The 13,750-nt window shown below is 37.3% G+C and overlaps 1 protein-coding gene across 3 annotated transcripts in view; it reads right to left on the bottom strand.

The window, feature by feature from the left end:
• Positions 1 to 13,750, bottom strand: part of ZBBX (zinc finger B-box domain containing) — a 160,523-nt gene that overhangs the window by 48,752 nt on the left and 98,021 nt on the right. For 2 of the 3 annotated variants that reach the window (XM_051818752.2, XM_017346893.3), the window contains one exon: positions 9,327 to 9,637. In XM_051818752.2, coding sequence (XP_051674712.1) covers positions 9,327 to 9,637 — 311 coding nt within the window. The remainder of the gene's footprint in view (positions 1 to 9,326; positions 9,638 to 13,750) is intronic. The other variant, XM_070073199.1, reaches the window with a different exon arrangement.

Below are 13,750 nucleotides of genomic sequence, written 5' to 3'. Positions count from 1 at the left end.
GTAATAATTAAGCAATAACCATGCTGTACTATGCCCAAGTCAAAAATTTTCAACATCTATATGGATAATACTAAGAAATTCTGATAGACCCATAGAAATCTGGCAACAACACTTCTTAAAATATTGGTAATTACTTCCTGAGCACTTATTATGTATAAGGATACTTCCAAGAGTTCATTGGGAAAAGGAATTAAAATATAAATTTATTTTGATGAAAAAAATTGTTGAAATAATAAATAATTTCTTTATAATATGCATTTTGAAGGGAACTTATAAAACACTTTGATAATGTAATCATTCACCACTTTTAACAAAGGCATACATTTTTTATAATAGTTAAAGGATAAAAATGCACACAACTTAGTAACAGTAATTTTAAAAATTTGTTTCAACTATCTATACCAAATTGTTCTTAGGCTTTATAGATCTAGTTGTATCATTGTACTGATGTTGATTTACTGTATTCAAAATACATGTTTTTAACAATTACTACTTCTGGGTGGATCCATAAGAAGTTATAACTGTTTTAAATATTTGCAAAAATGTCACATTTATACTCAGATTAATTTTACACTTAAATTTTAAAATAATGCTTTTGAGATGCAATCATGTTAATGAGAATAGTAATGCTTCACTCATTTCCATGGCTACACTGTTTTGCATTATATGAATTACCAGATTACATCACTCTGCACCTTGCCAAATGCCCTTTATTATGGTTACAGGAGATATTCTTTATTTATTGTTTTAATGTTTTAATTGTTTTTATATTAAATGTTTTTAATTGTATTTAATTTGTCAAATTCTTTACAACATTCATTGAGCTATTCTAAGTTCCTTTTTTGGCTAAGAATGTAACCAGATTTGGTTTACTATTATTATTTTTTTTAATTTTTTCTGAAAGGCTGAGAGACAGAGAAGATAGAAAGACCAACAGAGACAACGTTCATTCTCTGGTGCCCGCTCTGCAAATGCCCACAACAGCCAGGGCTGGGACAGTCCAAATCCAGGAGCCAGGAACTCCATCTTGATATTCCTGTGGGTAGACTGGACCCAAGTACTTCAGCCATCACCTGCTGCCTCCCAAGGTGTGTATTTGCAGGAAATTAGGTCAGAAGAAAAGTACCAGGACTGCACACCAGACACTTCAAAATGGAATGTGGGCATCTTAGCTACTGTATCAAATGCCTGCTCTTGCCCCTTAGTTTATTGTTATTTTATGATGTATAAATTTACATTCCTCAGTGACATAAGCTTTAAAATTTATTTATTTATTTTAAAGGCAGAGTTACAAAGAGAGGGAGGGAGAGACAGGAGATCTTCCATCCACTGGTTCACTCTCCAGATAGCCGCAATGGCCAGAGCTGGGCTTCGAAGATCCAGGAGTCTCATCCAGTCTCCCATTTGGGTGGCAGGGGCTGAACACTTGGGCCATCTTCTGCTGCTTTTCCCAAGCTGTTTTCAGAGAGCTGGATCAGAAGTTGAGCAGACAGGACACAAATCGGCACCCATATGGATGGACTACTAGGGTTGCAGGTAACTGCTTTACCCACGATACCACAACGCCGCTCCAAAACTTTGTTTCTTATTTGATCTTTCTACAGTTTCACTATTAATGTTATCCTGGAGTCAGGAAAACTTTAATTCAGGCATTTTCCCTTCTTTTCTGTTCTCTGAAAGATGGAATAATTAGATATTACTGATTCTTCAATGGTTTGTTAAAATTCATCTGCAAAATGTGCATGCCTTTTTTTTTAATTTCATGAAGGAAAAGGAGTTTGGAGAAAAACAGACATATAGGAGTGGTTTAAGTGCTTGAATGATGTCCTGGTCTGTTTTTTTGTTGCTATGACAGAATACTAGACACTGAGTAATTTATAAAGAAAAGAAATTTATTTCTCACAGTCTGGAAGCTGGGAAGTACCTGATCCTGGGCCCAGACCTGTTGCAGGCTTGGCAAGAGAGGAAGGAAAGACTAAACCCAATTTTATAGCAAACCACTCCCACACTAATATTAATCCATTTGTGATGGCTCCTACATGAGCTAATCACCTCCTCTTAATACTTTTGCTTTAGGGATTAAGCTTCCAATACATGGACTTTGAGGAGCACATTGAAACGATAGCAAATCGTCACTGGTCTAATTTGGATATTTTACGTACAGAAATAGAGCCAAGATTCCAAATGTATAGAAGGATTTTTACAGTGAGATGGGAAATTGCATAGAAATCTAAGAACAGGAACAGTAGTAGAGGTAACCTCAAGGGGAATTAAGGGAACTAAAGCTTTCCGGAACCTGAGATAGCTCTCCCTTAGGACGCTGGTGTGTGTTCCTGTGTACTCTCCGTGGCTGGCCAGCTCCATTTATCTTCAACTGACTAGCGTTTTCTGTTCTCTTCAACTTTCTGCTCATACACAAAGATTTAATTTATTTTGTTTCTTAAGGTTTTTGAAACCTTTTCTGCTTCTTCCAGAGTCAAATTTCAATAATCATTTTCAAATAGATTGACAGAAAGTTGTCTGTAAGAAACTAACAAATAACCCCTCCTTTTTCTTTTCATTCCATAGATGTTGTTTAATTACATGTTGTCTCTTCATTTTCGTGGTCATTGTGTCCAGAACTGTGTCTGATTTACTAGGCTTTTCAAATACATAAAGTTTCTAGTTTCACTGATGCTCTTTATTATTTTTCTTATTTTATTAATTCCTATTCTTTATCACTATTTATTCTACTTTTTTGAGTTTAGGTTGCTTTTATTGTTTTATCATTTTTCAGTCAGATTTGTAGTTCATTAACTTCTACTTTTTCCCATTTGCTTCATTTCAGATTACAAATGATCCTCAATTTACTGTAGAGTTATTCCCAATAAACCCACCATAAAACGAAAATACAGTACATCTGAAAGTATATTATTACTTATCCTGCTGAATGTCATAGATTAGTAACAAAACAGACCATGCATCATGAGAAAGTAGTGTACTGAAAAGCGCTAGCTCAGGAAAAGACCAAAATTCTAAATTCAATGTACAGTTTCTACTAAATGCGTATTGCTTTTGCAGTACCATAAAAATGAAACAGCATAAGTCTAGCCATAATATGTCAGGAACTGTATATTTCATCCTAACACATTTCCACATGTGATCCTTTAGCTCACATTCAGTTTTAAATATTTTTAATTTATTTATGATTTCTTACTCAACCAAGACTTATTTTGCTAATATTTGGCTGTTATTTATAAATTATTGTACAGAGGCTGAAAACAATAGATATATTATTTTCTTAGCATCTGTTGGGACTTCCTGGGTGGCTGTATTTTTGTAACGTTTTATAATTTGCATTTTGGAAACATCCCATGTATTTTTTTTTTTGACAGGCAGAGTGGATAGTGAGAGAGAGAAACAGAGAGAAAGGTCTTCCTTTTGCCATTGGTTCACCCTCCAATGGCCACCACGGCTGGCGCTGTGGCTGGTGCACCGTGCTGATCCAAAGGCAGGAGCCAGGTGCTTCTCCTGGTCTCCCATGGGGTGCAGGGCCCAAACACTTGGGCCATCCTCCACTGCCTTTCCGGGCCACAGCAGAGAGCTGGGCTGGAAGAGGGGCAACTGGGAAAGAATCCAGCGCCCCGACCAGGACTAGAACTCGGTGTGCTGCTGCCGCTATGTGGAAGATTAGCCTATTGAGCTGCGGCGACGGCCCCCATGTATTCTTAAAAAGAATACGCATTCTCTAATTGCTCAGCATATTGTTCAAAACATGCCCTTTAAGCTCACTTGTGTTGTTCAAATCATTTACAAATAAAAAATTCAATTGGGAGTTAGAAACGTGCCAAGGGATTCCAATTCAATCCCATCAAGGTGGCATGTACCAATGCCATCTCACTTGTCAAAGTGATCAATTTCAGTTCACAATTGATCACACTGATAGGTCTAAGCATCAAAGGGATCACACAAACAAGACTAGTGTCTGCTAATACTAACTGATAGAATCAAAAAGGGAGAGAAAAATCCATCATGGGAAGCGGGATACACAGCAGACTCCTAGAATGGCAGATGTCCTAAACAGCACTCTGGCCTCAGAATCAGCCTTTAAGGCATTCGGATCTGGCTGAAGAGCCCATGAGAGTATTTTAGGCATGGAAAGCCAAGACACCCTGGAAAAAAAAAAAAAAAAAAGAAGACCTAAATGGAAGATCTCTGCAAGTGAGATCCCAGTGGAAAGAATGGGGCCATCAAAGAAGGAGGTACCTTTCTCTGAAGGGAGGAGACAACTTACACTTTGACTATGACCCTGTTGGAATAAGATCGAAGTCAGCGAACTCAAAAGGCTTCCATAGCCTTGGCAACTCATGACTAGAGCCTAAGGAGATTACTGACACCATAAATAAGAGTGTCGAATTGTTAAGTCAACAAAAGGAGTCACTGTATACTTACTTCTCATGTGGGATCTGTCCTTAATGTGTTGCACAATGTGAAGTAATGCTATAACTAGTACTCAAACAGTATTTTACACTTTGTGTTTCTATGTGGGTGCAAACTGATGAAATCTTTACTTAATATATACTAAATCAATCTTCTGTATATAAAGAGAATTGAAAATGAATCTTGATGTGAATGGAATGGGAGAGGGAGCAAGAGATGGGAGGGGTGCGAGTGGGAGAGAAATTATGGGGGGGGCATTGTAATCCATAAACTGTACTTTGGAAATTTATATTTACTAAATAAAATAAATAAATAAAAAAAAATTCAATTGGGTTGATGGAGATGCCTACTGAATTAACACCATGCGATTCTGGCAATTTAGGTTACAATATATCTGAGATTTCATTTGTAGGTAAATACTCAGATTTTCTTTAATCTTCCTGATAATTCATTTTACCAAATATAATGACACTTCTACCCTGGTAATTTTACTATCAGATATTTTTCATTATTTTTTTTTCTAATTGTGCTCACCTTTACTCTCAAACTTCCCCACCATGTTTTGCATAGCTTTTTTCCTCCTTTTTTTTAAAAGATTCATTTTTATTTATTTGAAAGGCAGAGTTACAGAAAGAGGTAGAGAGGTAGAGGTAGAGAGAGAGAAAGAGAGAGAGAGAGAGAGAGAAAGTAAGAGAGAGAGGTCTTCCATCCATTGGTTCACTTCCCAAATAGCCACAATGACCAGGGCTAGGCCAGGCCAAGGCCAGAAGCGAGGAGCTTCCTCTGGGTCTCCCACGTGGGTGCAAAGGCCCAAGCATGTAGGTCATCCTGTGCTGCTTCCCCAGGGAGCTGGACTGCAAGTGGAGCAGCCAGGACTTCAACCGGCGCCTGTAAGCAATGCTGGCACTGCAGGCCAAGACTTTAACCCACTGTACCACAGCATTGGCACTTCCTTCCATTTTTTAATTCAGCAAAAGCACCTATATGGGATTTGTTTTATTTACAAGAAGATGGAACTACAAATTACACAATTTAATCTGTTCACATTAATTCTATGACTTTTATGCTTGGATTTATTTCTGTCTGCCTTTTTTATCCATCAAGAACTGTGAAGCCTCTGAGATCTTCCCCTAGCTGTAACCTGTTACACATCAGGGATGCTGGTAGAAGACCCATAAATTTATGCTCAGAGATAAAGGGTTTCATTATTAACACCAACAACAGTAGTCAGAGTATCATCATTTGCACCAATTCCCAGGACCCACTTCCCACAGAATATCAGGAAGGCAGTTGGGTGACACCTGCACATACTGGGGGTTACGTTACATGAAATTTCTGAGCTTAAGGAACCCTCTTTTATACGGGGCAGTAGCTCTGCCTGCCATTTTTACTGTCCTTTCTGTAGAAAACATTCTATTTATAACACTAAACAATAAACAAGCCTGCTCCTTGCTCTGAAGAAAGTATGGTCTTTGTCTTCCAAGACAGACTATTTTCATATAACCAATCCTTAAAAATATACTTTGAAAGAGAGGGGCCAAAGCCTTTGCTCAAAAAATAAAATCTGAAAGATCCTGGAGGACATAACATCCAACATTTACTCTTCCATTGTTTCTCTTATGTTTTTCTTTCCTATCTCAATTAACTGAGTGTTCTATGGTCCTTTTTCCCTCTATGTTTGTAATGTTTTAGTTGTTGCTCTTAAAGTATTTAACATGTATAATTCATTAAAATTTAGTTAATATAATTAAAATTTAGTTAATATAATATAGATATATAATATAATGGCTTAGTAGTTTAAAATCTATTTATATCTTTTTTAAAAAAAGACTGATCCATTTATTTTGAAAATCAGGATTACAGAGAGAGCTGCAGAGAGAGAGAGAGAGAGAGAGGTTGTCCATCTGCTGCTTCACTCTCCACATGGCCTCAACAGCCAGCACTTGTCAAGGCGAAAGCTGGGAGCCAGGAACTTCATTCGGACTTCCTACATGGGTAACAGGTGCCCAAACACTTGGACCGTCCCCACTGCTTTCCCTAGACCATTAGCAGGGAGATGAATGGGAAGTGGAATAGCTGGGACATGAACCAGGGCCCATATGGGATACCAACATTGCAGGCAGGCGTTATTTTTCAAATTATGGCTTTATATTTTTCCCATCAAATATACTTTTATTACCCTCAAATTGGTTATTATAATAATTATTTATAATATATACAATTTGTTTATCGTATCTTCCAATCCCTTTCCCCTTTCCCAGCAATTTTTTGGATCCCATGTTTTCCTTTGGGTTGTTTCTTTCTTCAGTTGGTCATGCAAGCAGGGTAGTAACAAGTAAATTTCTTGCATATTTTTATATACATCTACACGTTTCATTATTTTATTCTGCTTTACATGGCATGTTTGCAAGTCTTGGAGTTTTAGAATTTAAATCATTTCTCTCAGAATTTTAAAGACAATTTTCTACAATGTTAGGCCATTGAAGCTATCTGTAGACTTGCCTTAGAATTTACTGACAATCTAGCAATTATTCTTCTCTGGAGACAATTTCCTATTCGTTGTTTTTTTTGTTTGTTTGTTTTTTGTTTTTTGTTTTTGGTTTTTTTTTTTTTTTTTTTTTTTTTTTTTTTTTTTTTTTGATAGGCAGAGTGGACAGTGAGAGAGAGAGTCTTCCTTTTGCTGTTGGTTCATCCTCCAATGGCCGCCACGGCTGGCGCGCTCGGCCGGCGCACCGCACTGATTCGAAGGCAGGAGCCAGGTGCTTCTCCTGGTCTCCCATGGGGTGCAGGCCCCAAACACTTGGGCCATCCTCCACTGCCTTTCCGGGCCACAGCAGAGAGCTGGCCTGGAAGAGAGGCAACCGGGACAGAATCTGGCGCCCCGACCGGGACTAGAACCCGGTGTGCCAGCGCCACTAGGTGAAGGTTAGCTTATTGAGCCGCGGTGCCGGCCACAATTTCCTATTATCACTGGTAGATTTTTAAGGCTGTCTATCATGTAATGACGTATCTCAAAATTTGTCATGTTGTGGATTTGTTTTTACTTAGACTGTCCTGGAGTTATATTGTGTCAATCCTCATTCATTGTATATCATCGATGCAATGAAAATGATTTATTTAAATTTATCTTCCAGGCTACTCATTATTTGTTTATTTGTATTTAAGATTCCATTTATTGGTTGGTACCGTGGCTCACTAGGCTAATCCTCCGCCGGTGGTGCCGGCACACTGGGTTCTAGTCCCGGTCTGGGCGCCAGATTCTGTCCCAGTTGCTCTTCTTCCGGTCCAGCTCTCTGCTGTTGCCCAGGAAGGCAATGGAGGATGGCCAAGTCCTTGGGTCCTGCAATTGCATGGAAGACCGGGAGGAAGCACTTGGCTCCTGGCTTCGGATTGGCACAGCGTGCCAGCTGTAGCAGCTATTTGGGGAGTGAACCAATGGAAGGAAGACCTTTCTAAAAAAAACCAAAAGATTCCATTTATTGCTTCCATTTAATTACAGTTTCAATGTAAGTATTCTGAATGCTTGACTGGCTTTCATGTATAAAACAGTATCTTATTCTTAGAATTTTAACCCCTTATTTTCTTTATTTTAAGCATTTTAAATACAATCTCAAGGACAGAAATTGTGCTTTTCTCCAGAACAAAGAGCAGGCTTGTTTACTGTCCATTGTAATAAAGACAATGTCTTCCTCTAGAACAAAGTTCAGGCAGGCTTACTACCCAGTACAAGAGAACAGGGCTCCCTGAAGTCAACATTCTGCTCCTGTAACACACAGCACACCATATGGCAAGTGTACTTCGTCCTCATCCTGAAACCTGGTAGAAACTGGAATACTAGGATTCCTATATATTTCTGTGCTGAAAGTCGTGCTCTGATCAGCTATTTTGTTCATTAGGAGAAGAGCACATCTGAAACAGGACTTTCTTTTGGGGGTGGAGGAGAATTTATTCTGCACCAAGTTGTGGTAATGTCCTTCTTTGAGTTACTAGGATTTACTTCTGCCACATACATTAGGATATCAACAGATAAAGATTACCAGTAATCTTAAATTTTTAGCTTGGAAATTCCAGGCTAGAAATGCATATTCAAATGTTTGTTTGGATGATTGCATCCAGACCTATGGTAAATTAAAGCCCAAATTTCTATTGTTCATGTCAGATATTTAATTGCCCCTGCCCAAATCCCCAGCAGAAATCAATTTCCTTTCGTCGTTTGGCACCTATGAATAGTTCTCCTGTTCCATTTCTTTAGTGACTGAACAGATCTTTAGCATTCAATCGTTTTTAGTGGCCTCTGTTCCCAATTCTCACCTTATAAAGGCACAACACCTGTCAAAGTAGGGACAGGAAGCATTTCCCCAAACAGAAGCAGCATCAGCTTAAGTATTAATCCTGCTTTTCTGTTTCCCTCTTCAGTTCAGACATTGAGTGAATTAATTTCAAATGACTTTTAAACCTCTGAAAAGAAACAAAACTAACACCTCTATTTTTAATAGTCATATTAAAGAAGGAATTACCTTCTTCACCTTATAATTCCATTAAAACACACAAACTGGTATATATACAAATCTGCTTCATCTTAACCAGTGACTATATTATAGTAAAACAACTAAAAAAACTTATCCTACTATTTCATTCATAATAATAAATTCACTTGACAAAGTAACTACACTCTTATTATGTTGCATGGAGAAAACCATTTGTTAAAATTGCATTCACCCTGTTAGGATCTGTTCTTAAGTCATTAAATTTTTCCCATGAGTCACTCTTAAATTACCTCATTGATTATATAAAGTAGCACCTTTTACAGAAAAGCATCATTTAATAATGTATTATGCCAATATAATACTTGCTTATGGAATTGTTGCTTATACAAATTTTAACATAATAAACATAACGATATTTACCAGTGGTGACTCTGTTGTTTTAGAATCTTCAAAATGTGGCCTCTTATGCAGATTGCTAAATTCCAAGGAATCATTGATATCTTGAGATAATTTCTCTTCAATGGGAGGTTTCCCTAAATCTGTATTATTTGCCAGAGAATCCTTGTTCTCAAGTTTTATGCAGGAATAATCAGATTTTTGATTACTTTCTCCATCTATACTTTTCTCGTTTACATTTCTTTTAAAAGAGTTGCTTTCTGCTACGTTATCAATATCAGAATAAACATCAGAATCCGCCACATTGTCAAAATCTGCATTTGAAGTTCCTGCTGCTGAAAATACACATTTAAAAAAGGTAAATAAATAAATGTAAAAAATAAATTGATTAGACTGAAAACATTTATAAAACCTAAATAAATACATGCAAACAAATAAATTAAACTGTTCACTAACCAAAAGTTCTAGATGAATATTTCTATCAATTAAACACCATTTTTTTCAGCATGTCTTTATTGAGATTTCAGGGTTAAAACACCCTTTTTGCTTACATTCATAAGTTGTAATCATAATTTACTTAAACAGACATTAATGAAACAGAATAATGGATGGAGGCAAAATTTTATTTTGTAAAGAAACCTTGAAATTGAGGCAAATTTTAATTTCATTCGGTGGTTTAATTCCCACAACTAAAATTCATGAAAGCTAAACCACAGAGAAACTGTTTTCCACATTTTCCTCTTTTCTCTTGCGCACCCAGTGACAAAGAGCGCACAAAGGGAAATCTGCCAGATGGCAGTTAGTGGACAGAAAATATGCAGCTGGGATACCTGCCTCTAGAAAGCCATAAAATGAGCAAGATTATCTTAGTCACCAGCTCATTATGTCTGCTTTAAATAAATCACTTGGTTTAGATAATTGGTTTTCAACCTGTCCACACAATGAAATCATCTAAAGGTAACTCTTTAAAATTGTCAGTGCATGGGCATGACCCCAAAGCAATTATATCAGACATGGGAAGTGGGGCTCTGGCAATGGTCTGTTTCTATTTTCCCACACCACATTCTCCTGATGATCATAATGTGCAGATAGGGTGATCAAATCAATAAATGGTCTAGATTTTCTTAAAAAAAATGAAAATTATTTAAGGATTTTTGTAACATATTTGTTTCATTTTTAAAAAATTATGTAATATTATTAGTTAGATTAAATTCAGCTTCATCTTATTATTTCCTCTTCTCTTTCCAAAATAAATATCTATATAAATTTGCTGCATAAAATAGTGTGAGCTTTGACTAAAATAGTTTCCAATGATGCAAATTCTGCTTTACAGATTTACGTGTTGCAATCAAATGTTATATAAACTTGATAATTCCACATTACAGCTAGAACTTTGACTTTCAACTATCGTCACACTTCTCAAATATCACAAATACTCTGAGAAACTAAATAACTTATATGTCAGAGCAATATCTTCATTAGAACATTCTATAAAAGCTATTCAACACAACAAAAATTCCAGAAAAATGCCATAGTTACCCTCTGAAATCAGAAGGGAAATTAAAGATTTGTAGTAGAAAAAGATATAATTTCCTACACTGAAATGTCTCAAACTATCTTCAATAATTTGTTTACAAGATTGCAAAATCCCACTATTAAGAGTCATTGTTGCTGAGAATATTTAAAAAAAACCTTTTAATAATATTTAAAATGTAATAAAGTGGAGGTACAATATAATTTAGTTGGGACCAGCACCATGGCACAGTGGATAAAGCTGCCACCTGCCATGCTGGCATCCCATATCGGCACTAGTTCGGGTCCTTGCTCCTCCACTTCCAATCCAGCTCTCTGCAATGGCCTGGAAAAGCAGTAGGATGGTCCAAGTCCTGGGCCCCTGGAGACCCAGAAGAAGCTCCTGGCTCCTGGCTCCTGGCTTCCAATTAGCACAGCTCCGGCCGATGTGGCGAATTGGGGAGTGAATCATTGGATGGAAGACAACCCCTCTCCCTCTCTGCATCTCCTCTCTCTGTGTAACTCTGGCTTTCAAATAAATAAATAAATCTTAAATAAAAAAACTTCAAAGTCCTGATTGAAAGATACTAAATAACAAAACAAATGGAGTGATATTCCACGCTCATGGATGAGCAGATTCAATATTGTCAAAATGGAAGCTCTTTCCAACTCAATCTATACAATCAAGGAAATCTCAATCAAAATCTCACCTGACTCAGTGGATATGGACAAACTAATTCTGAAGTATATATGGAAAGGCAAATGACTCAGAATAGCCAATGAAATATGAAAGGAAAATAACAAGTAACAAGACTGACACAACTTTCCTCAAGAATTATTATCAATCTACAACAATCAAGACAATGTTTTGTTGACAAAAACAAAAAGATCAAAGAACAAAACCGAGAACCCACACTAGACCCATACAAATATAGTCAACTAATCGCTGACAAAGAAAGGACAATACAATGAAGATGTGCTAAGCTTTCAGATAATTGGTGGTATAAAAATTCGATATCCACACCTACTCCAGGATTGACCACATACTAGGCCATAAAGCAAGTCTCAGCAAATTCAAAAGAATTAGAATCATACCATGCAGCTTCTCAGACCACAGGGGAATAAAGTTGGAAATTAGCAACTCAGAAATCCCTAGAGCATATGCAAACACATGGAGACTGAACCACATGCTGCTGAATGAACACTGAATCATAGAAGAAATCAAAAGAGAAATCAAAAACTTTCTGGGCGTAAATGAGAATAACAGTACAACATATCAAAACTTATGGTATACAACAAAAGCAATGTTAAAAGGAAAGTTTATAGCAATAGGTACCTACATCAAGAAATTGGAAAGGCACCAAATAGATGAGCTTTCAATGCATCTCAAGGATCTAGAAAACCTACAGCAAACCAGACCCAAATCTAGTAGGAGAAGAGAAATAATTAAAATCAGAGAAGAAATCAACAGGATTGAATCCAAAAAAAAAAAAAATCAGCCAAATGAGGAGCTGTTTTTTTGAAAAAATAAACAAAATTGACACCCCATTGGCCCAACTAACTAAAAAAAACAAGAGAAAAGACCCAAATCAATAAAATCAGAGATGAAAAAGGAAACGTAAAAACAGACCCCACAGAAATAAGAAGAATCATCAGAAATTACTACAAGGACTTGTATGCCAGCAAACAGGGAAATCTATCAGAAATGGATAGATCCTGGACACATGCAACCTACCTAAATTAAACCAGGAAGATATAGAAAACCTAAACAGACCCATAACTGAGACAGAAATAAAGGCCCTCCCAACAAAGAAAAGCCCAGGACCAGATGGATTCACTGCTGAATTCTACCAGACATTTAAAGAACTAACTCCAATTCTTCTCAAACAATTCAGAATAATCAAAAAAGAGGAAATCCTCCCAAATTCTTTCTATGAAGCCAGCATCACCTTAATTCCTAAGCCAGAAAAAGGTGCAGCACTGAAAGAGAATTACAGACCAGTACCCCTAATGAACATAGATGCAAAAATCCTCAATAAAATTCTGGCCAATAGAATGCAACAAAACATCAGAAAGATCATCCACCCATACCAGTGGGATTTATCCCTGGTATGCAGGGATGGTTCAATGTTCACAAATTAATCAATGTGATACACCACATTACCAAACTGCAGAAGAAAAACCATATGATTATCTCAATAGATGCAGAGAAAGCATTTGATAAAATACAACACCCTTTCATGATGAAAACTCTAAGCAAATTGGGTATAGAAGGAACATTCCTCAATAAAATCAAAGCAATTTATGAAAAACCCACAGCCAGCATCCTATTCAATGGGGAAAAGTTGGAAGCATTTCCACTGAGATCTGGTACCAGGCACGAATGCCCACTCTCACCACTGCTATTCAATACATTCTGGAAGTTTTAGCCAGAACTATTAGGCAAGAAAAATAAATTAAAGGGATACAAGTTGGGAAGGAAGAAGTCAAACTGGCCCTCATTGTAGAAAATATGATTCTTTATTTATGGAATCCAAAGAACCCTACTAAGAGACTATTGGAACTCATAGAAGAGTTTGGCAAGGCCGGTGCCGTGGCTCACTAGGCTAATCCTCCGCCTTGTGGCACCGGCACACCGGGTTCTAGTCCCGGTCGGGGTTCTATCCCGGTTGCCCCTCTTCCAGGCCAGCTATCTGCTGTGGCCAGGGAGTGCAGTACAGGATGGCCCAAATCCTTGGGCCCTGCACCCCATGGGAGACCAGGATAAGTACCTGGCTCCTGCCATCGATTCAGCATGGTGCGCCAGTCGCAGCACATCGGCCGCGGCAGCTTTTGGAAGGTGAACCAACGGCAAAAGGAAGACCTTTCTCTCTGCCTCTCTCTCTCTCACTGTCCATTCTGCCTGTCAAAAAAAATAAAATAAAATAAAATAAAAA

Source organism: Oryctolagus cuniculus, chromosome 4 (genome assembly GCF_964237555.1).
Source record: "Oryctolagus cuniculus chromosome 4, mOryCun1.1, whole genome shotgun sequence".
Taxonomy (NCBI): Eukaryota; Metazoa; Chordata; class Mammalia; order Lagomorpha; family Leporidae; genus Oryctolagus; species Oryctolagus cuniculus.
The sequence above is the reverse complement of the archived record's forward strand: the minus strand, read 5'-3'. Positions and strand labels throughout refer to the sequence as shown.